Below are 27,812 nucleotides of genomic sequence, written 5' to 3'. Positions count from 1 at the left end.
TCCCATTCGCGTCATATATGATGGAACTGACGTAACTAAGAATAGAGGTATATACTTTTCAACGCAAGTCTGAGTACCTATACTTATACACATGATTATATTTAAATTTATTTCTGCGACAAGAACTTGATTCAAAATGAAAAAAACAAATGACAATTGACCTGTTTGTTGAACAGAAATAAAAATGCTCGTTGATGAAAATTAAAAGAAGTCACAAGAGCAAGCATCATTTTCATGAAGCAGGAGAAAAAGTCGTTACGGCCATTTTTGGCGCCGTAATAAATCTACCTGCATCCTAAGAGTAGTTGCCAGGTTCACCATGGACCTATGCGGACGCGACTCATCGCTGCACTCGACAAGCTGATGCATATCGTCCATAAATTCGCTGAAAAAAAGCTGGCTCGCACCTCTTTTCATCAGGAGTCAGGACATAAGTGCTAGATTGTTGAATATACTGAGATCAACGCATTTGGTGCTCCGATGCTGTGTTGTTGCTCGTTTTAACATGGAGGATGATGACGGTAGGTGTTAAATCACTAAGTATTCATCAGCGAGTGTACGCGTGAAGCTGTTGTTTGTTTATATTCGCCCGACAACATAACCTTTTCCACGCGAAAGTCGAGGGCAGAGGAGTTGAAGAACCAAAAAAAAGGTCGAAATAAGCTCTGTTTGTATTTCAGATTACAGCGACAGTAACTACGGCGATATTTACGTAGGTAGCAACTATCTGGGGGAACTTTACGAGAGATTAACGGCTGATGAGAACGCCAGTATGAGCGACGATGACAGTAGCGAAGCCGGCAGCGACGGCGATCTGTATGTAATGTACGATGATATCATGGTGGACGATTCCGACATCGACGACGACGATTTGACACCCGAGTACAACACGACGCAACCACCTGACGAAGCTTCTTCGCAGAGCGACGACATGTTGGCATCGAGCGATGATGATGACGAAAGGCTCAGCGAAGCCAGCACCGTAATCAACCAGGACCAGGACCACCCTAGCGATGCTGACGTTGAAGTCGATCAGCCTGACGAAGAAGTCATTGAGCAATGTAAATACTATATTTTAGAAACGTACATTTTACTTTTCATCAATAGTGATATTCATGGTTTCTCATGACCTGTTCCAGCGCAAAAAAGAATCAAATTGGATGTGCCTGAGCCACAGTCAGCACAAGCCATTGCTGATGAAACAATTGGCGAAGATCACAGGTGTCCAATATGTTTAGAACTCTGGAGCAATTCTGGTGAGCATAGACTTTGCTCATTGCGCTGCGGTCATCTGTTTGGCCTTAAATGCATTGAACAGTGGTTTAACATTGCCCAAAATGCTACGGGAAGAAAGTGTCCGGAATGTAATACAAAAGCATCCAAAAAAGATATTAGAATTTTATATGCTAAAAATCTAGTCTGCGTTGATACAAGTGAAATTGAAAAATTGAAAGAAGAACTTAAAGTAATGACAACTAAAAAAGATTCAGCTGAAATGCTACTTAAACAGTACAAATCAAAAGAAACCCTTTATGAACAGCAGTTGAGTTCTTTAAGAAGAAGGATTCAAGATTTAGAGCAGAAAGTCAAAATAATATCAGAAAACAATACTTTTAGTATGAAATATGATAATGCAGTTCTGAAAAGGAACAAAGTTTTTGATATTTGTAATGCTGGAACTTGTCGGGTTATGGCTTATAATCAATGGCACAAAATTCTGGTGGTTTCTGCAAAGAATGCAATCAGCAGGATATTCATGGAAACATCCTCTGCCTCCACAAGTTCGATAATTCACGATGCAGTTATTAGAGACATGGCCTTTCAAGAGCAACATCCAGATATGCTTTTGAGTGTTGGATTTGATAAAAAAGTTAAATTAACAGACATAAAAAGTAATATTTTAGTGCATAGTTATCAAGCGGAGTCAAATTTATGGAGCTGTTGCTGGTCAAATTACAGCTATCAAACATTCTTTGTAGGGGATGTAAGAGGTGCTGTTACAGAATACGATATAAGATATTTACAATCTGGAGTTTCTACTAAAGAAAATACACAAGATAGGTAAGACAGTGTTTTACATCTTTTTTTGTTCAATTGAAAATTTAATAATTAATATTTTACTTTCTTGCAGAACTCCAGTAGTTTCTCTTGCTTCAGTCCCAACAACTAGCCAAGCTTTAAGAGCTGGAGGCTACTTGGCATGTCAATTAAACTCATGTTATGCATATGGCTGTAAAGAAGGCAATCGTTATGTTGGAAATAAAATTGATGTGGAAGGACCTTTTACTTCCTTACAATACAATGAAAGGGACAATCATGTATTGCTTTCAAGCCGTGCTAGTACAAAACATCCATTGATTAGACATATAGTGTGTACAATAGAAAAAAGTGAAGATAAAATTTACTTTAATAAGGTGCATTTATTCAATGCTGGAAGCTCACAAAAATTGCTTTCAAGACCTTGTTATATGAATTTGCAAAATGACACGATGGTTGTCGCCTATAACGAAAGCTTGAGTAGTGTTGTTGCATGGAGTATAACATCAGGTCAGCAAACTTACAGCCTACCAATGTCTGAACCAGTACTGGACGTCTGCTCGTTTGGAAATGATGCTAATATGTATCAAGCCATTCTTACCTCAAAGAAACTTCATCTTTATAATCATAAAGACACAAGTATATAGTTATTATATCGTTAATCAATGAATACTGAATTTAATTCAATATATTCTATGGCTGCGCCTGTGAAAATTCAATCTGTTTTGACTAAAACAAAATGTACATAAAATCGTGTAGATTGTTTATAAATGAAGATTCTTAGTTAATTATTTTTTATTTAAAGTCATTAGACATAGTTTTACATATGTTTTTTACAGATGTGTTTGAATTTCTTAAAAAAAAAAGAAAAAACCATAAAAATATGCAAGTTAATTTTAAGTTTTGATTTAAAAAAGACTGTACGAGAAATTTCAAACGAAATATTAAAAAACAAATTTAATTTAAAATTTTGTATAATAATGAGATTTATATTTCATATAGTTCAAGATAAATAAAATAGAATTGTTGGAAAAGAATTGATTTATTATTCTTGAGTAACTAATTTACATCGAATAAATTCTTTTCAAGCTTACAGATTTCCGATTCCGTCGTAAAGAAAGCAGTATAGCACGACGTTTTATGATTCATGTGTGATTTTGATGGATAAAAACATTGTCTGATCTAGAAAATATTACACATTAAGATTTTTAATTACCTGTAAGTGATTATACATCATATAACGTTTTCAATTTTTTTAGTGAAAGATAATATACTTTACGATTTAAAATATATAAATTTTATTATTTTATATTTAAAATTGATGTGTAAAAGTTAATGAACACAGCCTAGAAATATTGTATTTTATTATGAATCTTTATAAATTTTAAATCTAAGTTTGATTCAAACAAAACTCACTTACAATATGTTAACTCAAGCATCTTTCTGTGAAATCTTCTCTAGTCTAGTTAAACACGTGTGTACTTTGTACATATTCGCTGTGATGCTTCAGAAGACTGCGGATCAGCGCAATTTAAACTACGTTATCGATGACAATTGATAAATGCAACGTCGTTCCTGAGCTTGGAATGTAAACCACTCACTTTCTTCGGGGGCGTACGTCCTTTTTGTATATCCCTTTGTTTTCGAGCCCGAGAGATGTGTTTGTGTTTACATAATTAATGAATAGACGAGATTCGCCCTTTGACGTACACATAACGCAACACCAAAAATTTTACAAAATTCGATCATCAACTATGTAACGTTAAAGCGTATAGTTCTTTTTACAGATGTTGTATATTTCTAAATAAATCCTCTGCTACAATAATGTACAGTTCAGATCTAAGTAAACTTGAATCACTTACAATTCGTTCAAGATAATAAAAAACAGAGCTATTCTTTCGAATGAAAGCACAAATTTTCCAACATTAAAGGATACCGTCGCAAAATGTAAATAAAAATCCAATACAAAGCAGTGGTTTACGGAATTCACAATCGTAAGAAAATGCATTCTAAAATTAAAAAAAACACCATTATGCAGTTACTCATCAATAATTTAGTAATAATTCTGATACGTTATTTTTGTACAAAGCAATAGCAGATACATTTGACTGCAGAAGATTCTACATTGTTTACAACAGAAAAAAAATATGAGAAAGGAAAAAATTATTAACCAAAAAAAACGGCAATTTTCATATTATAAATACTTCTTCCAAAACATATCAACCAGAAAATCTGGTGACTAAATCAATATCACATATACAAAGATACACTGTAGGAGATTATAAAAGGAAAACAATTCAAGTTTACAAAAAAATTGCCTAATGAGCATTTTTCTGCGAACTTGTGTTCTATACAAAAGTGAGCAAGAACATTGGATAACGATTTGCTCGCTTATCTTTTAAATCGACTGCTCTTAAAGTACGATACCGACTTGGAATTTTTATTAGACTCATTTCACACTCCCACTTTTCTTTTTTCATGCCTATTTTACAAAATAAATAAACAACTATCGGCCGTCGTGGCAATCAATCGCCCAGCTTATGTTATTGGAATATTGTCATAGCGTACAATGCATTTTGATCGAGGTTCCGCTATGATACATGCGTTCAGTGCGACAGTTGCTTGTGCAAGTATTTCGAGTTACGAAATGAGTGATGTATATGATATTATATAAATCGAGCTATTGCTATCCAGTCATCACTAACTGAAGAGCTGCTCTGTGGCACGTTCCAAGTCCCAATTGTAAGAGGAAAGCGCTACTCGTGCGTTGTGCTCCTCTATGCCCATGTCAGTCAAGCGCCGGATTTTTTCGTCCAATTCTGGCATTTTTGATGGCCCTATTGCAATTTTAACATTGATTTATTTCTGTTAATTCTTAATTATCCATTTTTTTTACATAAACTTGCCAATGAAAAATCATATTGTATCAAGTTGTAGTTACAAAAAGCTCTGTTATGTATTATATGAATTGAAAAAAGGCATACTGTATAAATCAACACAATTTTCTACAAGATTAGATTATAAAAAATGTTGTTCTCTTGACAATTAAATTTTAATATGTAATATGAATATATGTATTTCATTCTTTATTTCAAATATGTTTTCCACGAGTTTAATTAATAAGCTTATTGTTCAAATAAAAAATGTCTTATTTTTTGTATTTTTTTAATGTCAAAACTTACCACCCGCATATACAGATGTCCAGTGTTTAGCTGTTTGGCGGAACATTTCAGGATGCTCTTTGTATTGTTTTGCTACAACTGCATCTTGCGGATCATCTGGTTCAGCTGCTGATAAGAGAGCTTGCAGTGATAATAATACAGTTCGCAGAGTCATTGCTGCTGCCCTGTAATGCAATCCATTATTAAATGTTGTTTTTAAAGAGTATGCAATTCAAAGGTGTATAAAAAGAAGAAGCGCATATTTTACCATTGATCCTTTAAAATATCCAAACAAATTGCTCCGGTTACTGAAGATATGTTGGGATGCCATATTTTGGTAATAAAACGTACCTGAAATATTTCCATATTATTTAAGTTTCTAACATAAAAAATGTGCACTTTTTCACCCTAAAATGTACATTAGTATGAAAAATTTGCAAACGTACTTTTGGTGGATTGAATGGATATGTTTCTGGAATTTTTATTTCAAGAATGAAATTGCCACCTTCGTATGGAGTATCTGGAGGTCCAGCAATCTCGCCCTTTAGCTCGACACAACTGTCGTTCACAAGTTCTACCTTGATTGAACATTGTGCAACCTGAAACATAGATTAGAATTAATATAAAAAGTTAATTCAGTAAGTATTTGTGAAGTATGCAATTAATAATAACATTTATAAAATTTAACCTTTTTGAAATGCTATATTTAGAATGTTATTTAAGTTTAGCAAGTTGACAAATTCTTAGAAGAAAAATGAAAAATTGATATTTTGAATAACCTATACTTTGACAAACGCCAATTATCATCAGTTGTTTTTTTTCTTTTTTTAATTCCTGTTAGTACTACTTAAGGTATAAATATTACAAGATTTCTGACGGGATCTCAAGAGTTGATAAGCGAACTGCTATACTCTGAGTAATAATGAAATAAAGATTATTTCCATACTGTTTGGGTTAGCGAAAAGTGTAATCAAATATCGCTGATGATAAGAAAGTTAACCCTTGACATTTCTTGTCTATAATAGAGTGAAGAAACTTCTTGAAATGATAAAATATTTGCGTCACACACAGACACTCCTACTGTTTTGTAATTGACATGGAAGTATTCCACATGGAGAGGAAACTATGAACGAGTTTAATACTTCTGAGCCAGAGGAGCAAGAAGAAGAGACGCTGCAAGAATCGCGCACAGAAATGGACAGAAAAAAGAGTAAGCATACTATTTTTACTTGTGTATTAAACCGTATTTAACGAATAAGGTAACTTTGCTGATATTTCTTCAAGTTTACTTGGTTATACACCCATGCTGCGTTGAATATAAGAGATAAAATCGCGTTAACAGCCAAACTGTTTGGAGATTCAGTCAATTCTCTCCGTTTGTTTTGAGAACAAAGAGTCGGCTTGAAAGTCACATAAAATTTGTCACTTTGTCATTCCAAGTGAAGAATTGGTTGTTGCTTATTAAACAGAGCAAATCTGGTCCATCGCAGATTCTTGCGAAATTCTTTGTTCTCACCAAGAGCAATGAAAGTGTTGATTCAGCGACAATAGCTTGCAGTGGTGAGAGTGCGATCGATGCAAAGACTGCTCCAAAAGTTGTTTGCGTTTTTCAATAAATAAAGCGGGAAAATGGTAAATCAAAGTCGAGTACAGTTCGGACAGGTATCAACAAAAGTCTAAGGTAGATCGAGCCAAGTTTGTGGTGCGGCATGGTGCGAGGGTGAACCAAATGCAAGTCATCGAAAGTTGACTCGGTGCCAGCAGGGACAAAGCGAGAAGTGCCACTACGAAGCCGCGAGCCGCGAGGAAACGTAGTCGTCCGCAGCTAGCCGAGCCGCTGTCGATGTCGAGGAGGCCGAGGGTTACGCAATAAGTAGAATCGGCCGGATCGCCGGCGGGTCGGGCATCGCTCGGGAGCTCCAGGAGAGGAGGCCCTTGCCTCTCTCGCGCAATAACTCACCTCTTCGCTCTTTATAACCTCTTTGAATTCTCGCTTGATTCGCTGGGCCGCGATGTTCGTCGCCATGACTCGGCGCCCCGACGATAGGCAGCAGAGCGGGTCTCCGGAGTAAATAGCGATAGCAGGAGGGAGCTGGGGTCCGGGGAGAGAGAAAGAGAAGAGAGATAGCCGTGACAGTCCGCTCAGTGCGCCGTAGGGAGTAGCGCCTGCTGGAGACTCGCGGAGAGTAGGGAGACGGTCGGTGCGTGCGGAAGAAGAAGGAGAGGGCCTCTCTCACGTCTCTCTCGCGCGACTTGGTTATGCGCGCGGCGCGAGCAGGCTCTCGGGCCTGACGGCTAGCAGCAGCAGCGGTCGCTGGCACTGGCGCCTCACTGACATCGTCCTCGCCGTCCTGGCGCGGCTTCGGCTGACGCGCGCTGCACCACACTCCCCGCACGCGTTTCCTCGTCGAGATATCCGATCGGGAGCTTACAGACTAGATCGCGCGGCTAAGCGGCTAAGCGGCTTGCGCGGGACGAGAGTCAAGACTCGAGATTCGAGAATCAGCACGGGCCGCGCGCACGAACTCGCTCTGTGTGTGTGTATGTGTGTCTTTCTCTCTCTCTCTCTCTCTCTCTCTCTCTCTCTCTCTCTCTCTCTCTCGCGCGCGCGCGCGCGCGTATGTGAGCAATATATATAAACACGTTTCGCGTTTTCGCTCCGTCTCTGTCTCTCCGCTGACTTGCTGTGGGCTGGTGCGCGAGCGATGCGCGACCATAGCGACGACACGTGTGCGCAAAACTCTGCGTCAAAGAGTAGGTATACTTTTCTGAATACAAGTTTAATCGGCGAGAGAAGCGCGAGAAAAAGAGCTGACTGTCGAGCTCGCGCGACCATTTCCTCGCGACATCGCGGGAAACATCATGGGCGGCTGTTCTTCGTTTCGATGCTTGCCGATTCTCGTATACTTGATAAGGTATACATGCGTCGGTTACCACTTGCGCGGCGGTTCACCATTCCAAAACTTTCATTGTGCGCCGCACACGTGCCCGCGCGGATCACTTCTCGAATAAGCTTGCGGAACTACGTCCGCAGATTTGGCAAGCGAAGGCGAATTTTCACGAGCCCAAAATACTTTTTCCGTGCGAACGAGCGAACGAACGCTTTGTGCGGCTTCCGAGCACGATGAAAGAACAAAGGGATCGCAGCCACTTTATTTTTATTCTAAATGCTTTAATATTATCGGTGCGCAACGGAAATTTCGGATTGTTGCGAGAAGAGAATTCGATAACCTTGCAGCACATACACAACAAACGTGGCTGTAGGAAGAGCTTCATTAAAATGACACTATTAGGCATGTGGACGAGAGACAATTATATTCTTATAAACGCAGTCGCGCGTAAGAAGCAAAGATCGCCGCGATAGTGAGATATGGCGGAAGATTATTATGTTCTCGAAAGCGCAAGAGCAAATCGTGTACTTATAGAAAATTATTATCCGATCTGTAGTTTATTTTTAACTCCTATGAAATCGATCGCGCAAGACAAATAATTTGCCGAATGGCCGCATTCTTTACGACATTCGTTGTTGAGGTTTGATAGTGCGATAGTAAATAAAAAGTTTAAGGGGGGCAAACTTGAACGCTTTTTTTGTTAGTTCAAAACGGTTGCATGGAAATAAAAAATCAAATAATTGGACCTCAAGAACTTGGTTTAAAATAGTTGTACACGAATTTTTAGCTACTACAAAAATCCGTCTAGTATACCTATAACGGTCTCGAGGCATTATTATACACATTGAATGCAAGTACAGAATGGGAAAAAAAAATAATCAGAAAATTGTATGCATAATATGCTTGGCACTTTATTTTTATATTTTTAGATTATTATAGATCATCGCAGTCATCCCTTATTCTGCAGCATTTTCGAACCATTTTATATAATCTGTGATTAAATCGAGGCGTGCATCGGAATTTACGATACGGAATATACGAAATGAGAGCTGCACCGCGATCGCGGAGCGTCTCGAAATGAAAATCACAACAAAAAACTCCACGTGCTCGCATGTTATCAACGCGCGTCTGGTAGTTACTCCGAAAAGCCTCGAGGCGCGCTAGCCTAGCTCGGCGCGGGTGCCGGAAGAAAACAAGGAATCGCTGAATGACGAAAACGTCGGGCGTGAAAAAAAGTGTGCGGGATATATACATATATATTTAGCCATACACGCACACAAGACTCGGGAGATAATTATGAGCGACGAAGGCGGAAAAGATGCGATCGTGTGTGTGTGTGTGTGTGTGTGGGTGTGTGTGTGTGTATACGGCCGCCTCGAAAAAGCGCGCTGCTATAAACAAAATTTCCGCGCTGATAATAAAAACGCTCTCATAATCTCACTCCACGCTTAAGCATATCCGACGAATGTATCGCCGCTTCGTGGTGGTCGAGGTCGCGCGCATTGACACACTGCGTGCGTGCGTAGCAGACGAAAAACAGAGATGGAAGACAAACGATCAGTGGATCGAGCGAGGCTCGCGTTTGATCGACATCGGCCTGTTTACCAACGTGGAGACGTCGCGCGCACACCTCCTCGATCTGTATACACATAGCTATATAGCTCTCGCATCACTACGATGTATAGTGGCGCTTCATCAACGATTTTATCAATCCAAGTGCGCGTACGCGACTATAGTTCAGTTTTCGCGGCAGGTTTATGGAAACGTCCGCTCGCTTGGGGGTAACGCTCGGTTATTTTTGTTTTTTACACGCCTCGAGCTTGTCGCCGCGCTGAGGGCGATAAGAGGCGAAACGTCTGTACGCTCAGACGATAATTATATACTTCAGATCGACGAGAACCTTGCTGGGATTATAGATACTTGATGCACATCTTGCACCTTTGATTCTCCGACACGCGTCCAGTTACGAGCGGCTCGATGCAAATTGATTTTTTGCCCGCGACCATAGCGTATATATATATATATATATATATATATATATTATCTCAGTCTCATTCAGACAATGTAACTGACACCTAATAGGCGCGTGTAGAATACTCGACACCATATATATTATCGCGCATATTCGACCAGCTGTGTATAGCTGGTGTAAGGTTCACGAAGGTAAATATTTTATCCTCAAGTGTTAATTGTGTGCTTATATAAAGTAGTTTCGCAACAAAGAGTTTCTCAAAAATGTTTTAATCTCTCGACTGATGTAAATTTATGATGAGCCGTTTTGTAATTTTCGACACCGGGATCATCGCGCCGATTGATTTTCATTACGCACGCTGCAAACTGTACAACTTCGATCGACGTAACTGAAAAGTTTATTCGGATCAATTAGTGCGTATTAAGTCATTGGGTTCGGTAGGCATGAGTAGAGTAGCGATTTCAGGTACCGGTCGCAAAAAATGATTGCTGCAACCAAAAATCCCCTGCGACATATAGAGAGTACGGTGACCACGGGTCCAAGCTATTGAGAAGCGATTCCGATGCGCGAAAATACCAGTAAACTTGAAGAATTACCCGTGACCGCGCGACTCGTTTGAAAAAGCGTGGCCCAAGATGGCGAGCACGTGCATGTTTGAGACTGCGCGCGAGCTCGCGTTTGAATAACATTTATTATGATTTATGCGCCCCCTCGAACGAATCGAGAACCCGGCACAGTTGCTTTCGCAAAATTACAAAAGATCGTTGCGCCGGTACAAGTATGCGAGTGCGCTCGAGAGTGTGTTATATTTCGTCTTTTATCATAGAACATAGACACGCGCGCAGACGATCTGGCGCGCAAAACACGGCGTCGAGGGGGTAGGAAAAGGCGGAGCCTGGCCGGCTACGTCACGTCCGTCGGCGAGCCGAGCGCCGCACGGCATTGGCCGCGGGCCGGCTGGCAGCGTCTCCCTCTCGCCTCTCGTGACGTATGTACCTGCGCACAGAGAGCATCCATACACATCCATATATCTATATACATCTATATTACACTGTAGACTGATCTCGGCTTGTTTCTCTCTTTCTCTCTCTCTCTCTCTCTCTCTCTCTCTCTCTCTCTCTCTCTCCCCGGGCCGTCCTTGTCCGACTCCCCCTGTTGGTTGGTCGCCGCGGCTGGCTACGTCGTCGTGTCGTGCGATGTGTATGTGTGTGCGTCGCCGCTGAGCCAGTGATGCCCGTCTCGCAGCCAGTGCGTGCCAAGAGTTTGTTACGCGCAAACTTGGAGAAGCCTCGCAGTAGCGGCTACCTACAGAGCAGAATGCCCAACATTAAGGTCTTCAGCGGCACCTCGCACCCGGACCTTGCCCAGCGCATCGTCGACAGGCTGGGCATCGACATCGGCAAGGTCGTCACCAAGAAATTCAGCAACCTCGAGACATGGTAACATGGACGCACTATTTGCACTCTCTATTTTGCACTCTCTATGCTATGCACAACTACCTCACCTCGCTGCCTAGTGCCTGCTCTACTCTCTACAACATCCCTGTCTGTCTGTCTGTCCCTTTCTTTTCTCTTTTTTCTCTTCCGTGCGTACGCGAGGCGTTATGCCACCCCGCGTGCTCGCGCTCTCTGCTTCTCCTTTTCTCTCTCATAGCTTCTCTCTGCTTCTCTGCTCAGCCCGCTTCGATCCGACACTTCGACCTCGCGATGCACCGCGTCTCTACAGCGCGCGCACCTGCACAGGAGACGATGTCCCGGCCTGGCACCGGCGTCGTGCACCGGACCCGCTCGCGCATCGATCCGGTCGCGTGTGCGCCATGTAGTATTTTGGACTCTGTCAATTTTGCGCGACCACGTGCTCGAGCGCGCCAAGAGAGCAAGCGGTATACTTACTTATATACTTTCAACGCGGAGCCGCCGCGTTCTCTCGCGCGCGGGGCTTCCTCTACACCTGATGCTGATCTCCGATGTCTCTCTAGCCTGGCAACACGCTACTATAGACGCCAGCCGCGATAATCGCTCTTGCTGCATGCCGATTTAGAGCCGGTTCTTCGGAAATTCTTTTCCATCGCGACACGAGAACTCGGCGCCGTTCGGAAGAGGAGACGCGCGCTGAGTGGTACCTACCTGCTCCGCGTTTTCTCCCTTCGCGAGAGAGCGCAGCGGCCTGTTGTTTCTCTATGCGCGACCGACATTTTCAGACCTTTTTTCGACCCGCGAGCAACGCGTGTCGTTTCGGAGCAATTTCCGCTAATAAGTGTAATAAATCCTCCTCCTGTGTACGTACGCATTTGTTTGCAGTTGTGCGTGCAGTGCGTGCAAATGTTTGCGCGACTTACATGCGAGAAAATTAATAACTAGTTGGTGATTGTCGCTTCACTATAACAAGAAAACGATGATAACGAGATTGTTCTCTTGCGCGCCTTTTAGCGACTTGCCTAGATGAAAAATTAACGATTAATTTGCCAACGTTTTAGTCATAAAATATTACTTGTTGCACAATCAACTTTTTACAAATTTCTTAATTTCCATCCAAAGCTCCACATTTCACATGTTATCTGTTTTGTACACATTGACCCAATCTTTCTACATGATGTTGCAATCAGCATAGTACTGGTCTATGACACAAACATGGGTTATCAGTTCAATATTTTTTGTTAAAATGCTTTTGTAAAAAGTGAATAAAGCTGTGGCAATTCGTGTAGCTTGATAAATTTTCTCTCTGATAGGCACTTTCAATATCCATTTCGAGTATGAATATGTCATGTGAAATACTCCAATAACAAAGTTGCTAAATTCTCACTATTCCATTTTAATTTGCTTTCTAAATTAATACTGTTTACTTTGGTACACAGTGTGGAGATAGGCGAATCTGTCCGAGGAGAAGATGTCTATATCATTCAGAGTGGCAGTGGTGAAGTCAACGACAACCTCATGGAGTTGTTGATTATGATCAATGCCTGCAAAATTGCATCTGCATCCCGTGTCACTGCTGTCATTCCTTGTTTCCCCTATGCCCGACAGGACAAGAAGGATAAGGTATGCTTTTACTGGACAATATTTAACAAAAGTTTGGTATAGCAGAGACTCAAACATTTTTTTTTCTTTGACAAAATTCTGCACATGTATCTCATCATGAAATAGTGTACATTTATCATTACTGCAAGAACAAAATCAAACATGGCAAGTATTATACACGCTTTTTTAATAACTTGTACAAAATTCTTCTCTCTATTCTCAAGACGAACTAAACTTTGTACCTAACTTTAAATTTGAAGATCAAGGTACATTGCCTCTTTAAATCACCTGCTTTCAAAGTGAATGTCAAAGTACACATGTATGTTCTATTTTTAGTATACCAGTAGTGTGGCATTAATCTTGCTCAACTTTTGCAATATGTAGTTAGTATAATATTATGTAATTAGAAACGATATATTAACTAATGATTTCTCACATCTAATTCTCATTTACTATGTCTCATTTGATTCTGTTCAAGCAATAGTAAGCTTTTAATCTATAATTTCTCTTTTCAGCAACTAATTATGTATCTACTTTAGCTTTTACAAAAGGAATATATAAATGCAATACCTACTGTCATAGTTGACAATACTTTATATTTAATACGATGTGACTGTCAGGCTCAGAGGATCTTTATAAACATGCTGTGATCTGTTTCTATTATTGATGTCTTCACAGGGAGGTGATGGTGGGGACAAGTCAGACTCATCTAAGAGTCAATTTGTCATGAAGTCGAACGAGTGGAAATTCAGGGTAACTTGTGGTGATCCTTTTTTCTGCTCTTTTTTTCACATTTCAATAGCTTAATCCAAGGGATATAATGCTGTTCACAAAACGGGCATATGGAATATATAAGTTCATCACTATGTACATGAATGTATACATTTGGAAAAAGTGCCAACACTGGGCTTGTTATGATCACCTTTTCATTCAAGGGAATTTCGAAAATATGAGTATGCTATTGCATCGGTGAGAAAAATACTTGAACTTGAAAACAAACAAATTACACGTATTTGTAAACTAATTAGCACATAAATACAGCATGGTTAATTAACCAGTTGACAATATATTTACTTACTATTCACATGGTGCTTCTAACAATAAAAATTAAAGAAAATTTGATAATCTTTTTCGCGAGGATAAAAACGTCAAGTAAAATACAAATTCAAAAACAAAATTTTGTAATTAATAGCTTTATCTTCTTGTTCTGTCGATCAATAACATAACCACATTTCAGAGATATTTCAAAATTATTAACGTCAGTATGTGCGTAAGTCTAGGCAGCACCGCCTCATAATAACATCAAGGTTATCAGTTAGTGGATAACCCTCGCTGTTTGTTGCAAGATCGATGCATGACAACAATCGTGTGGGGTACCTTCAGTATTTACTATACCTTATCTGATGAGAGACATAAGACTCATCTTTACAACATTCATATATACATAATATTTGAGATTCTTGGCTGAATCATCCGAAATGCTGCATGTCTACAGATTTCTTGGGTTTCATTATTACATAACTGTAGGAAGGCAGGCCGAAAATGAAAAGAAATGAAAATTCAAAAAATCTTTGGTTGTGCTTTGAAGTTTTTTCAATTTTTTTCTAATAAAACGTACGATTTTATTGTATAGTACATTCATCATTGATATAAGAACTGTTGTCTAGTTTTAAATTGTAAACATATGAAACATGACGTTGAAATTCAATTTAATAATTAATAAAATGTGTTCATGTGTTTGCATCAAGCATATAGCATAAGCCATATAATTATATCATGAAAATAAATAGCGTGCATAACGTTTTCATTAGCAAAGTTCTGAATAGCTGCGTGTTTTCAGGACTTTGTGCCCGACCTGTCGACAGTGAGTATAAAAAGCAAAACCTAGCAACGAGAAGCGAGATTTTTTCGAGTGTTTGCCGTTATTATATGATTATAACTCGATGAGCGCAATACAGATTTTTTTATTGAAATTTTTTTTTCCCAATTCGTCCGGCCGTTAATTCTCACTGTTATTGATATTTATTGTCATTTATTGTTATTACTGTTTTGGTAGGACTAACAAAACAAATCCAACATCATATCAGCTCTCCTTTCCGCTACATACACCTAGTTCAACATTATGTTTACACCCTCATGAAATTAATGCGGAATATTCGGTAAAGGCGCATTGACTATATTATCTGAATGAGAGGGCAAAATATTAATATGATAGCAGCAATGTTATGTTACTCTAGCATTTATTTCCTGTAAAAGCATTTTCATGCAGGGTTTACTTCATGTGCATTCTGTTTTCGTCCAGCGTGGCGTAATCTATACTAAAAATAAAACTAACACAGAACGCGAGAAAAATTATACATAATCGTTCGGAAGTTGTCGGGTTTTCGAAAAGCCGCCGTTCCGGCAACTCGTCGCGAGTCGTCGGCCTTATCGCTCGTGATCGTTGAGTGAACTGTGTGGAAAAACAGAAGGAAAAAAACGTTACGTCTATAATTATGTATGATTTTTCTCGAGCCAACGCAATTAATCTCGGGAAAGCTTAATTACTCACTGATAAAGTGATGCTTTAGCGGGTATGGGCTGCTGCTACCGATTGCTGCTCTCGGATTTTATAACAGCACTCCTACAGCTTGTTGCTCGGCATACCTACTTCTCCATCACTTGTACTTTATAATATTCTAACAAGAAAATATTAACGTACTGTCCATAGCTTTTTTGTGGCGTTGCAGCTCATCTTATGCCGCAGAATGTTTGATATAGATGAAATAAAATTTGTCTTGCGAAAGGAGTAGAGTACATTTTTTTGACAGTAAAATAACAATCTGTAAGCTGTAATCGAATACGCAACTCGCAACTGTCATTTTTAACGCTTTTTAAGTATCCGTATGCGACTTTCTATATTGTCAAGAGATGTACTGTGCCTTTTTGCGTACTGTTTTCATTAATTTCTCTATAGTTTTTTATACTGCTTTGCTGAGGGGTCCTGTCCATGAGTTTAACTGGGGTGCATTTGCAACACTTTTCCTCTATATGTCTTTTTGTAAAACGCCTCAATAAGTTTTTAAATATGTGTTTTGTACATATTAGATTATGTTATACCAGGCCATTGTATTCATATTTTGTCCCCTCCACAGAGACTTGTATATTTACGCGAACGATAAAACGAAAGTTGCAATAATGTCGAGGCTTTTTGTTTGGCATTTTTTTATACAGCTCTCGGTAAGAAAACGAAAAATTAATGAATAACCATAAGGAGCTGACTTTTCAGATTACAGGGAATTCTCAGTTGCAAATGGACTTCGAAGGACTCGTGTCTAATGTTATAATTGACTCTCTAGCTATGTTATGAGCGCAGTGAGCGTTTACCTATAGTTGCAAGTCGAGAAAGAAGGAGCGAACAGCTAACGTGGAATTCGACATTTTTCAGAGTCGAGCGCCCATCTCGGCGAAGCTGGTGGCTAACATGCTCTCGGTCGCCGGTGCCGATCACATCATCACGATGGACCTTCACGCCAGCCAGATCCAGGGCTTCTTCGACATTCCCGTGGACAACCTGTTCGCCGAGCCCGCCGTCCTCAAGTGGATCAAGGAGAACATACCCGAGTGGAGAAACAGCACCATCGTCTCGCCCGATGCCGGCGGCGCCAAGAGGTGAGACTCTCTTCCGCTTTCCTCTAAGAATATCCATATCCATTTTAACGGCGACGAATAACGAAACTTTCCTTTCGCAGAGTGACGTCCATTGCCGATCGACTGAACGTCGACTTTGCTCTGATCCACAAGGAGAGGAAGAAGGCCAACGAGGTGGCGAGCATGGTACTAGTCGGTGACGTGAAGGACCGCGTGGCCATCCTCGTCGACGACATGGCCGACACCTGCGGTACCATCTGTCACGCAGCCGACAAGCTCGTCGAGGCCGGCGCCCTCAAAGTCTACGCCATCCTGACCCACGGAATCTTCAGTGGCCCCGCCATCAGCAGAATCAACAACGCCTGCTTCGAGGCCGTTGTTGTCACCAACACCATTCCCCAGGACGCACACATGAAAGACTGCTCGAAAATCCAGGTGAGCGCCCGCTGCTCCTATACTCTACTCGTTTGATCGTCTTGGAATTTTTTTTTATCAACTCGACCTTTTCCAGTGCATTGATGTATCGATGATGTTTGCCGAGGCTGTCAGGAGGACCCACAATGGAGAATCTGTGTCGTATTTGTTTTCGAATGTACCGTATTAAGAGCTGCTTCCTCGCGTCTGTTGGGTAGGCCACGTAAGAAGAATGTAATCGTGCGTTATAGTGATTTACTGCTACTATCAGATAAGGGTAGAAAAGGAGAGCGAGTGAGAAAAGAGAAAGAGAGGAATTTGCCAGAGTGACTCGTTTCGATGATAGAATCTTAACAAGTTGAAGAATTCGAAACGTCCATGACACCAGCATAAAAATAATCCTAATATATAAATCGCGGCAACTTTCACTCTGATTTTGTTAAATCAAGAAGTCAGCGCACCAAAATATACCGCCGATGCATTAAATATCTTGCAGCTAGGAATCAGCAAGCGTGTCTAGATTTTTCCGACTCTGTAGAATATGTAGCGTACAGTTAAATATCATATCCGATAACTATATACATAAATGAATAGTGCAAAATCGCGCTTTATGACGTTTTATTATTATTACTGATGAGAATCAAGCCGGGCGCGATATTGCAAAACTGCTATGTTGTACATCTTTTTTATTTGCATTTAACGAATGACAAAAATTATGAGGTAATCGACGTTTCTTATATTTTTGAAAATAGAAGCATAACGTGAATCAGCATATGTTTTACCATTAGGCACCTTTTTTTATACAAAGCCATTGATAGCACTTGCAAAAATGCATGAGTTTTCCTACTTTTACGTTTGATTAAAATCTAATTCTTGACCATTTTCGATACATTTTTATATAGATTGTTATTTTGAGATCAATTTTTTGACGTTCAGATGTTTTATATAAGGAGATAAAAAACGGTTTAATAAACTATTTCTTTAAAAGGATTGCGTTCTGACAATTACTCGTTTTACAGTACTTCTTGTTTAATGTATTAATCATCAATTTTTTAGGACTTTGAACCAATATTTGTACACATACAAAAAGGTTACATAAATTTATTATGTGGAAGCATTCAATTAAAAAAAATATTGTTAACATCTGTCTATTACTAGCACTTTTTATTAATAGCACGCTTCTACATGTGTTGTAATTGAAGTTATTAAACAATTTTTTCTTTGTCAGATCAGCAATATAATGTATGTCCTTTTATTCAATCAGAAAAAATCTTTTATTTAATAAAATTGTATTAAAAATGTATGGAGTTACAATGGTAAGTAAAAGACACCGATTCAATTTTATTTCCTAAATTATAAGATCTTCATTTTTTCAAGTGACATGAACTCGCATAGCTAAAATTGTAATTAATGGATATACCGTATAGTAGATTAATTATAGCAACGTATATAAAATTTGTATATACATATACATTCAAAAGCCAGTGAATTTGGTGAGCAGGTCTCGATGATTTCGCTGAAGCTGGTCTTGATCGACAAAATTAAGTGGAAATGAAACAAATTAAAAATGCCATAGGAAGATTCTTTCAAATGTTTTATTTTTTGTTTTTTGTTGATCTATTAAAGTACAAAAAAATTATAAAGCTAAGTAAAATCGAGATTAAAATTATAAAAATAAAAAAACTAATGGCACTTTGGAATGCTCACAATGTTACAACAAAACATTTGTAATGAAACTTATTGTTTACCTCAGAGTACTAACATTGTAATTACAACTTATGTATGTTTTTTACTGTTACAATTAATGAATATCAAATTTGATATTTTATTTGTGGGATTTACATTATTCTTTTTAGACAACCTGACCTGCCTTCTTCCTCAAAGTTGCAAACATTTTATATAATTATTCTATATATTTTTATAAACATAAATTTTAAAGCTAAATCGTTTTACGATAAATACATTCTTTGCGCATTAAAAGTAGCAGTGTATGAAGTAGTACGATAAAAAAATAAATATTAGTTTAGATACAAACTGCTGAATACAAAACGTGTATTATCAATAAAGCTACTATAGACTAACTAATGAGATTCTCTTGATTTGTCCATTTACTTATTCTTCATAATATTAGCTCTTATTGTGTTATAAAAATCAGTTCAGATAATCTAAGTACTAGATTTAAATACAACAAAGTCGGTTATCACTTTTCTATCTAAATATTTACGCGATATTAACTAATTTATTAAATTTGTCTTGTGCCGCAAGCTAAAGATTAATTTCCATTTATGTTTTTTCAACACCTGGTGGCAACGTTACATCAAACACTATTGGTGGATTGCTCGGTAAGTAGTTTAAGTCACATGTCGAAGCATTAATGTATATTATCTTGCCATCTGTTGTTATGCCATACCCTTAAAAAAAATGCTTTTGTTAATAAAATATGATTTTTAATGGTATGAACAATTGAAAATTGAAAACTTACCTTCATGTATATGACCGAATACGTGATATTTGGGTTTTACCCTATTCTGAACTGTAGTTAATAGCTCCACACATCCAGCTCTCACTCCACTACAACATTGATCCCCGTGTCCTACTGGTGGTGTATGTGTTACCAAAATATCTGTATCCGATGGAATCATATCCCATTTGGATAAACATGGCTCCCCACGAGGTACATTAAAGGCCCATTTGCAAAATTCTGGTTGCCTATGTAAATAGATGTGTATAAAATACAATGTACACAAAATATATTACTGGATTACAAAGTTTTTAAAATTATAAACATACCATGGGGTTCCATAAATTTTCACTCTAGAAATAACAATTTCTGAATCTTCCAAGTATGTGCAATTTGTTAGTTTATCTTTAACATTATTTGCTTGTATCGCTTCATTCAAAACATCTTTTGGCATTCCTAAGGTAGGTATACTATCAAATATACTGGTCCCTGTTGTCTTGTGACGGTCTCCACTAAGGTGAGTAGAAAATGGATGTGTGAATGTAGAATCAAAGCTTAGCTCATGATTTCCTGCAATCACAATTTTATGTTTGTGCGGGAGATTACCTAAAAATGGAAGAACATTGATAAATCATTAGTAAACTACTTCCAAGACTCATGTTCGCTCTAAATCTTCCCAACAGAATTTTGAATATTATAGTAAATAATTTTCTTGATGAATAATATTTTTATATCATGAAATCATGTATAAGTTTTGAAACTTTTTAAATCAATATTTATGATTTCTGCCATATTCAGGCTCAGTAGATTTATGTATGTCATGTTTCATAAAAATCAAAAATCTGTAGACATGACTTTATAAACATATTACCAATCCAATTATTGAAATCCACAACTTCTTGTAAACTTCCGCACTTTGTGAAATCTCCAGCATGTATAAAAACATCTCCATTGGGAATGTCAAATTTAATGTACTGTGTCAAGGAATGTGTGTCGCTCATACAAACAACTCGAAGCTGCAATAATTCATTGCAATCAATCAAAAGTTTGGAAAGAATCAAATTTTTCTGACTGTCTATTCTCACCTTATCTTTTGGAATTTCTGTTGTTGGAGTCTTGGATATTATTTTGATAACTTTTTGCTGCTGCGACAGTTCTTGCCAAGCATCAGTTGGATTGTTGGATAGTGGATGGACTGCAATCTTCATCTTTGTTCAACAGTATACAACACTGAATATTCAATAAAAAAAATAATGAATGAAACTAGTTATATTACGATGCATTTTGAATAGCAATAGCTATAACATTTAATTGTACAAACTTACAGTTAAACTACACATGACAAAGCTTTAACAGAAAAAGTCATTTGAAATGCTACTATTCTTGTATACAGAAATAAAATTGTTCATTACTTTTCCTAATTTGCTATTAGTTTAAATGGATATCTAACATTCTATGACTAAGCTATTTTAAAAAAAAAGTCTATTTCGTTATAAAGTATAGGTAGGACTTCTATATATACCAAGAGCCTTTCGGCGCAAACGCGCTAAAATTTACGTTCTCCAGTTGACAGCTATAAGACGGGTATATAGGGAGTATTCCGCAGTCTAACCTAACTTACGATTCACGCAAAAGAGTGTATATAAAGGTTGGATTCGACGACGTTGGTATAGGTATACGGTATAAGTATAAGTAACAAGTTAACCTTTGGACCGTTTGCACAGATCGGCCATCATCATTCGCCAGTTGTAATCTTCTCTTGTCGAAGCATCTCTGTCGTGCAAGTCATCGTGAACGGTCATTTCTAAAAACTTTTCATATAAGTACAGTCAAACATTTCGATAGCAGGAAACGAGACCGTTTCAACCGTAGATTGCAAGTAGCTCTTACATCGAACAACACGTACGCAAAAATGCTCCGAAAGGTATGACAGATTTCACTGTTTATGCATATTCCAGCAGTCGCTTATTTCGATTGTTGTTACATTTTTTGAACGTTTGCTTTTATATTTAGATCGTCAATACTCCGCTTCTCCAAACTGCAACAAAATCGTTCACGACTACTTTGGCGTCAAGGAATATAAGTTTTGGTAAGCCATTTTGCTTGTTTGTTGGACAATATATATATATATTTATAAAAAGTGACCCACCTGTATATTATAAGATATGTCTAGATATGTTTTTACATTAACGTGCATTTTCATATATTTTGCATATTTTTTCACACTTATGTACAAATATTTTTCAATTTCTGTTAAAAAAAAAAGGTCAACAAATTTTGGGCTGTTACAAGTACATTAAAATAGAATTTCTACTAATTTCATGAATTTGTGCAAACATGCAATTATGCAACTAGTGATCCTAAAAGTTTTTATGAATGCATACTGTATATGTATTATAAAACATTATTTTTTCTTCTCTCTTAATGCAGTAATTCATTATTCATAAATATTTTTCTCTACTGCAAAAAACAAGTTAGAGCAGTAAAGGCATAATCAGAGCTGTGATAAATCATCTTTCTCAATCAAAAACTTGGTGATCATTATCAATTGTTTCAATAAAGTAGAGATATGTCTGGATGTGCCTCAAGTCCTTGACATGGTATTTAATTAATATGATAACATTAGTATAATATTATCTTTGCTTGAATTCTATTTTTTGTACTAATTAGTATTTATGTGAAAAAATATTTACAGTAAATGAATGAGCAGATAAAAAATATACTTATTATATATATGTATTATACATTATGATTCAGATCTCAATGACACCCAAAAAGAAATGCTTGAGCTTGCACAAAAGTTCACTAGAGAAGAAATTATACCAGTTGCAGCAAAATATGACCGTAGTGGAGAATATCCATGGGAAATCGTAAAGAAAGCTTGGAGTGTGGGTTTGTTAAATCACCACATTCCTCAAAGTGTAGGTAATAAAAATGACAAATGAAATGAGCCTTGAGATATTCGTCGTTATCAAAATGTGATTAATATACTTTTTTTCAATAGGTGGTCTTGAGTTTGGCATTTTTGATGGCTGCATAGTAAGTGAAGCTATTGCTTACGGATGCACAGGAATTAAAACTGCCTTAGAAGGATCAGGTCTTGGAGTAAGTATATAGTTGTTTAGTCAAGTCATGATCATGTGGCTCTTGAAATTTTATCAGAATTTACATTTCATTGATTTTTTAACATAAATTGGTAAGAAATTGTAATTGAGGAAATTTAATAGAGCCATGAGACCATAGCATTATCCAATTAAAAACAGAGCTATTGATGCATCAGCATTTTTCATATTATATTATAAATATTTGATTTTTTATAGCAAACCCCTGTTATCATGGCTGGAAATCACGAACAACAAAAGAAATATCTTGGTAGATTGCTGGAAGAACCATTGGTAGCAGTAAGTATATTTATATTTATACAGAAATGTAATGTATTTTTCTTTTCATTTGCAGCTTTTGGCAAAACAAAGTTAATTGACTTTAGAAATTTTTGAAGAAAAAATTTTAGTGTTCAATTTAACATTTTATTAAGCTCTAATTTTTATATGAGATTTGGATTATTTCGCCTCAGAGCCGCAGAAGTATGTCAGTTAATAACGAGCTTTATTAAATAATTTTAGGGATACTGTGTTACTGAACCAGGTGCAGGTTCGGATGTAAACGGTGTACAAACTAAAGCAGTCAAGAAAGGTAACGAGTGGATACTAAACGGTACAAAAATGTGGATTACTAATGGAGGAGTTGCAAACTGGTATTTTGTTTTGGCCAGAACAAACCCTGATCCAAAAGCTCCAGCAAGCAAAGCTTTCACAGGTTTCATAGTTGAACGTGATTGGGAAGGTGTGACTCCTGGTCGCAAAGTATGTATACAATATGTCTAGAATAAATTGCAACTGAAAGCATTACGAAATTCAATGAACTTTATTGAATTAAAGTCTGAATTTTATATGCATGCCAATTGAAATATTAAAGAGAAAAATTAAATGCAATTAAAAAAATTATAGGAAGTAAATATGGGACAAAGAGCATCAGACACTCGCATGATAACTTTTGAAGATGTTCGAATTCCAGAAGAAAATGTATTAATTGGTGAGGGTGCTGGCTTTAAAGTTGCTATGGGTACCTTTGATAAAACTAGGCCAGCAGTAAGTTAATAAGTAATTAATTAATTGTGGTTTTTATTATGAAATTTCAAACAGCACATCTTATGATTTTAAATATTTAGGTTGCATGTGGTGCTGTTGGTCTAGCCCAGAGGGCTTTGGATGAGGCTACAAAGTATGCTTTAGAACGCAAGGCTTTTGGCAAGCTAATTGCTGAACACCAAGCAGTAGCATTCATGCTGGCTGATATGTCAATTGGTGTTGAAACTGCAAGACTTGCTTGGATGAAGGCCGCACATGCACTTGACAACAAACAACCAAATGGATCTATGCTTGCCAGCATTGCCAAATGTTATGCTGCTGATGTCGCTAATAAATGTGCAACTGATGCTGTTCAGGTAAAGATATTTTGTAGTTATCATGATTTTATAAAGTGTGATAAGTATCGATTACGGTGCACAATCACAATGTACACACAAAAGCAAGAAAAATAATTATATTCAAACTAATTTTAAAATTTTTCTTTCAATACATTTCTCAAACTTGGGCATAAATATTTCAAACGTTTCCTTCCTATAATTATTAGTTTTGTTACAACTATATGTATTATATGATCATTTTTATTTTCAAGATATTTGGCGGCGCAGGCTTCAACACCGAATACCCTGTAGAAAAACTTATGAGAGATGCTAAAATTTACCAGATCTATGAGGGAACCGCTCAAATTCAAAGACTGATTATTTCCAGACAATTGTTTGCTAACGCTAAGCAAGGAATACACTAAATTTATATTTACTTTAATTTATTAATAAGTTTTCACTGAAAGCCTTTATCAATGCAATTTAATTGTTTAAAAGATTTTAAAAGAGAGATTATCAAAAACGAATATATTTTTACATGTGTATAATGTATAATATAAATACAATTTGCCTGTCCTTTGAATGTAGTGTAATTTGGTCAAACTTTTCCAGGTCAACAAACATTTTTATACTGATATACAAATTTTATACGTCCTTATTATTATTTATACAGACCCGAAAAATGTCTAATTTTATATAATAAAAATTTGGAAGTTTATATTATAATGATTCGTACCGTTTACTTGACAATAACTATAGATTACTTTAGAAATTTCCACGATCCCGTAATGCGCCACGCGTGAACGAAACACAATATTTTTCAATCGTTATTCGCCAATACAGTACATTGTATAACTAGAAGCATAAATATGCGGGCTTTTCCAAGAAGGAAGCACGATTGAGCACGAGTGCTCAAATCATCGCGTAATCTTTCGTATCAAAAAGGACTTTGATCCCTTGCACACGGTACCATCGTACATTTATAAAGAGCATTAGAGGCTGTTTGAGTCGTCACAACTTTTCAGTGAAGTGTGGATTAGAAAAACGAATTTACTGTTACGGAGTTATTGTTTGCGCCATTATAATTTTGTCCAAACGAAGAAATTTTTTGGAAATAATGTGGTCTTAAATCATTTCTGCATCCTGTTCTTTTAGGAATAATCATTAAGAGATAGAAAAATTGTAACGTTGTGTTAACAATGCATCTTTTATGGATGATATTTTTATTTTCTATCTAATAGCAGCGTTCGTGCATCGTCACATTTACTAGAGTGAAAATAAATGCGCGAAAGCACGCGAGGCATAAATACGTAATGGATCCGCAGCTGTGTACAAACAGACGCATATAAAAAAAGCCCCCGCCATCGTAAATACTCATATCGCCTTCGAATGCAGCGTCGCGCGAATCAGCTGCCATGGAATTTCGAAGTCTAAAGTATACAGCCAGAAACGAACCGTCAATTATAACGGAGAGGCGTATAAATAGGTATTCGTGTACAGCGATGGACATGCTTGATTACCTGTGGGGCGTTAATCGCGCACTTTCAATTATTAAAACGACGCTTGGCTGCGGGAGCACCGGTCATGTGTTCGTCGACGAATTATGCAATTTGTGCGAGCGCCTGTCTGTGTTATACTATATAGCTCGGTGTGAGAAAACGCTTCCATATAAGCGGGCCGACCCCCGGAGAACGTAGTTGTGACACCTGACGCGACCTGACCCACTTTTGCCGGTGCTCGGCCGCCGCGAGCCACTGTCATCTCGCGCGTCGTGGATGGCTCCTACTTACTCGTATTATACGCTGACTAGAAGCGACGCGCATATGATCATCATATTATATAGACGGCCCCGCCAGGTGTAAGCCCTTTGTTCCGCGTCGAATAGTTTGCGCGATTTCGAAATCGATACAACTGGCACATGATTGGTACCTAGTTTTTGTATATTTCGCGAGGGAATATTGCGAGAGTACGTGCATTGAAGTTGCGAGGTTGATGGAAATTCGAACCTTTGAAATGGCACAAAGGACTTTACAAAGACTAGCAATTTGCAAAGAGATTTCTTATGTACTTAATAGTTTTTTTTATGTAACGTATAGCTGTCTGTGCTCTACAAATTTATCAGTTTTGCGAAACTGAACATTTTATACATGCTTAATGTCAAATATAATAATTTATTCAGAAAGCACAAATTGTACAAAACCTGCCCATAGCTGCAAAAGCCTCTACCGGAACCAATGCAGGTCAATTATCCTTATTTCTCTATACTACTAAGTAGTCAATGACTAGCTGTATAGCAGACACAGACGGGGCAAGAGATACACAATTATCGTCGCTGATACAAGGAAGACTAGAACGTTTATCAAATTCAATTTCATTGAGCTTGATGTATGCATGTAACGCTACGATAACTATTTGTATTTTTAAATAAATAAAAATTAAATGTAATAACTCTAATCCAATACAGCATTGTTACCGCTGCATACATCCACTTATAATCTCATTGTCTTTTTAAGACGCAATGATTGTTTTGTCTGAGGTTTGAATTGCAAAGATTTAGAACGTAAGCTATGGATGGTTTAGAGTAGGGCATTTTAGTTTGAGGGATATGTAGCATGGGTTTGGAAAGTATGACAGTAGTGGAATGAGAAGTTGGCGGTGGTGGCAAAACTTGGCCAAGTTTTCGGTTTCGGCGGCGAATGTGGCGTCGAATGCGTTGCCCGAAGGTAGATGTGGATTTGGAAATGGCCAGCCATTTGCGGGAGACTTGAGCTGCATTGAGCAAGGATCGGGTGTCCAATTTGGAAATATGATATGATCTGAGATAATTCAACGGGAAGTTCGCGAAGGAAGTCGATGCCTTGGTTGTAAACGCCCATGGCGTTCATCAGTTGACAGAACGAGTCCACGATGTGACAGCTTTTTGGAATGATCTGTGCTCTTCAAAAGCTGATACAGGATTACTGATAACTGACGAGGGGCGAGCTTTTATAGTCCCTGCTTTGAGGAAGTAGGGGTGTCACTTGCAACGGCGGGGTGTCGCCTACTACGATGGGATGTAATCTTACTTGCAGTGCACAGGCTCATAAAAAAAATTACTAACCTAGTTACACTTATTGTACAGATATAGGTACATATTATTCTGATTAGTTTAGGGCAAATCCTATAGAAGTTATATTTTGACTATGACTACTTAGTACCTATACAGATGGTACAATATCCAGTTTAGCTAATGCATAAAACACCTATAGGTACAGAGCAGTCGTATTGGAATAGATACTACTCTTAGCTAGCCTGCGCTAACTCAACAAGTTGTCGCTAGTATTCCAATACACCAGTAAGTATGGCGAGTCAACCACGAGAACGTTAGCCGGATGACTCAAACGTACGGAAAAAGTGTCAAAAATCAAGACCCAAAGTCCAGACTCCTCCAATCGACAATGAACGACCATCAGAACGGTACCTGTAGTTTACAAATGCGTTGACAACATTTTCGCATAACCTCAAAATTTTACCACATTCGGTACCAGAAAGCACACCATTGCCTGATCCTTGGCATCTCGCGATAATCACTATGAAAATCGGCGAGTGCAATGTTGCTCGAATCTTTTAAATTCTTGGAAAAATAAATGTACTCACCAAAGAAAGCGAAAGTGACGGGGTCCCGGCTCTGCTCGGTCCGGCCCTGCATCATCCAAACACAGGCACAGGCCGTGACTGTCATCAGACTCGCCGCGGTGTTGCGCGCGCGATTCCGGTCGCCGATA

At 38.0% G+C, this 27,812-nt stretch overlaps 5 protein-coding genes across 16 annotated transcripts; 3 read left to right on the top strand and 2 right to left on the bottom strand.

Moving 5' to 3' along the window:
* The first annotated feature begins 76 nt into the window (after positions 1–76).
* LOC100114297 (E3 ubiquitin-protein ligase RFWD3) lies at positions 77–3,866 on the top strand. The gene is made up of 4 exons (XM_016986440.3): positions 77–521; positions 681–1,061; positions 1,140–2,061; positions 2,132–3,866. The coding sequence occupies exons 1-4, from the start codon at positions 506–508 to the stop codon at positions 2,682–2,684; spliced, it is 1,872 nt and encodes a 623-aa protein (XP_016841929.1). The 5' UTR covers positions 77–505; the 3' UTR covers positions 2,685–3,866.
* On the bottom strand, positions 3,061–7,925 carry LOC100114267 (ubiquitin-conjugating enzyme E2-22 kDa). The gene is made up of 5 exons (XM_031926237.2): positions 7,159–7,925; positions 5,645–5,797; positions 5,467–5,549; positions 5,220–5,383; positions 3,061–4,874 (listed from the first exon to the last, which is right to left on the bottom strand). The coding sequence occupies exons 1-5, from the start codon at positions 7,222–7,224 to the stop codon at positions 4,738–4,740; spliced, it is 603 nt and encodes a 200-aa protein (XP_031782097.1). The 5' UTR covers positions 7,225–7,925; the 3' UTR covers positions 3,061–4,737.
* LOC100114227 (ribose-phosphate pyrophosphokinase 1) lies at positions 5,411–19,203 on the top strand. 8 transcript variants are annotated; one of them, XM_032599981.1, is made up of 9 exons: positions 5,690–5,836; positions 6,224–6,408; positions 10,888–11,049; positions 11,290–11,500; positions 12,916–13,099; positions 13,757–13,831; positions 16,506–16,729; positions 16,810–17,143; positions 17,220–18,959. In XM_032599981.1, the coding sequence occupies exons 4-9, from the start codon at positions 11,292–11,294 to the stop codon at positions 17,310–17,312; spliced, it is 1,119 nt and encodes a 372-aa protein (XP_032455872.1). In that variant the 5' UTR covers positions 5,690–5,836; positions 6,224–6,408; positions 10,888–11,049; positions 11,290–11,291; the 3' UTR covers positions 17,313–18,959. The 8 variants fall into 8 exon arrangements, with proteins under 8 accessions (XP_032455862.1, XP_032455872.1, XP_016841931.1 ...); XM_032599971.1 differs by lacking the exon at positions 10,888–11,049 and having other exon boundaries at positions 5,411–5,836; XM_016986442.3 differs by lacking the exons at positions 5,690–5,836; positions 10,888–11,049 and having other exon boundaries at positions 6,141–6,408; positions 17,220–19,203.
* On the bottom strand, positions 18,503–27,812 carry LOC100114182 (metallophosphoesterase MPPED2). Of its 4 annotated transcripts, none has more exons than XM_031926227.2 (6): positions 20,909–21,169; positions 20,669–20,813; positions 20,455–20,599; positions 19,913–20,189; positions 19,605–19,831; positions 18,503–19,533 (listed from the first exon to the last, which is right to left on the bottom strand). In XM_031926227.2, exons 2-6 carry the CDS (start codon positions 20,789–20,791, stop codon positions 19,406–19,408), a joined length of 900 nt encoding a protein of 299 aa, XP_031782087.1. In that variant the 5' UTR covers positions 20,792–20,813; positions 20,909–21,169; the 3' UTR covers positions 18,503–19,405. The 4 variants fall into 4 exon arrangements, with proteins under 4 accessions (XP_031782087.1, XP_031782091.1, XP_031782090.1 ...); XM_031926231.2 differs by lacking the exon at positions 20,909–21,169 and adding an exon at positions 27,685–27,812 and having other exon boundaries at positions 18,505–19,533; XM_031926230.2 differs by lacking the exon at positions 20,909–21,169 and adding an exon at positions 21,289–21,495 and having other exon boundaries at positions 18,505–19,533.
* LOC100114108 (probable medium-chain specific acyl-CoA dehydrogenase, mitochondrial) lies at positions 21,087–25,166 on the top strand. 2 transcript variants are annotated; one of them, XM_032599964.1, is made up of 10 exons: positions 21,087–21,231; positions 21,308–21,507; positions 21,597–21,672; positions 22,341–22,508; positions 22,588–22,688; positions 22,904–22,984; positions 23,207–23,446; positions 23,591–23,731; positions 23,812–24,087; positions 24,321–25,166. In XM_032599964.1, the coding sequence occupies exons 2-10, from the start codon at positions 21,496–21,498 to the stop codon at positions 24,471–24,473; spliced, it is 1,248 nt and encodes a 415-aa protein (XP_032455855.1). In that variant the 5' UTR covers positions 21,087–21,231; positions 21,308–21,495; the 3' UTR covers positions 24,474–25,166. The 2 variants fall into 2 exon arrangements, with proteins under 2 accessions (XP_032455855.1, XP_001599017.1); XM_001598967.4 differs by having other exon boundaries at positions 21,188–21,507.

This window comes from Nasonia vitripennis, chromosome 1 (assembly GCF_009193385.2).
Source record: "Nasonia vitripennis strain AsymCx chromosome 1, Nvit_psr_1.1, whole genome shotgun sequence".
Taxonomy (NCBI): Eukaryota; Metazoa; Arthropoda; class Insecta; order Hymenoptera; family Pteromalidae; genus Nasonia; species Nasonia vitripennis.
This window is presented reverse-complemented; position numbering and strand designations above follow the sequence as displayed.

Excerpts from the sequence above, each read along its gene's own strand:
- LOC100114297 (XM_016986440.3), top strand. Across the intron at positions 1,062-1,139 it reads CGAAGAAGTCATTGAGCAAT|CGCAAAAAAGAATCAAATTG; the intron begins GTAAATACTATA and ends GACCTGTTCCAG. Across the intron at positions 2,062-2,131 it reads AAAGAAAATACACAAGATAG|AACTCCAGTAGTTTCTCTTG; the intron begins GTAAGACAGTGT and ends ACTTTCTTGCAG.
- LOC100114227 (XM_016986442.3), top strand. The coding sequence starts at position 6,324 with ATGAACGAGTTTAATACTTCTGAGCCAGAGGAGCAAGAAGAAGAGACG. Across the intron at positions 6,409-11,289 it reads AGAAATGGACAGAAAAAAGA|TGATGCCCGTCTCGCAGCCA; the intron begins GTAAGCATACTA and ends CCGCTGAGCCAG. Across the intron at positions 16,730-16,809 it reads GATGCCGGCGGCGCCAAGAG|AGTGACGTCCATTGCCGATC; the intron begins GTGAGACTCTCT and ends TTCCTTTCGCAG.
- LOC100114267 (XM_031926237.2), bottom strand. The coding sequence starts at position 7,224 with ATGGCGACGAACATCGCGGCCCAGCGAATCAAGCGAGAATTCAAAGAG. Across the intron at positions 5,798-7,158 it reads AGGTTATAAAGAGCGAAGAG|GTTGCACAATGTTCAATCAA; the intron begins GTGAGTTATTGC and ends TCTATGTTTCAG. Across the intron at positions 5,550-5,644 it reads ATCCATTCAATCCACCAAAA|GTACGTTTTATTACCAAAAT; the intron begins GTACGTTTGCAA and ends GAAATATTTCAG.
- LOC100114182 (XM_031926231.2), bottom strand. The coding sequence starts at position 20,791 with ATGAAGATTGCAGTCCATCCACTATCCAACAATCCAACTGATGCTTGG. Across the intron at positions 20,190-20,454 it reads GGATTTCAATAATTGGATTG|GTAATCTCCCGCACAAACAT; the intron begins GTAATATGTTTA and ends TTCCATTTTTAG. Across the intron at positions 19,534-19,604 it reads ATTCGGTCATATACATGAAG|GGTATGGCATAACAACAGAT; the intron begins GTAAGTTTTCAA and ends ATTTTTTTTAAG.
- LOC100114108 (XM_032599964.1), top strand. Across the intron at positions 23,732-23,811 it reads TTGATAAAACTAGGCCAGCA|GTTGCATGTGGTGCTGTTGG; the intron begins GTAAGTTAATAA and ends TTAAATATTTAG. Across the intron at positions 24,088-24,320 it reads GTGCAACTGATGCTGTTCAG|ATATTTGGCGGCGCAGGCTT; the intron begins GTAAAGATATTT and ends TTTATTTTCAAG.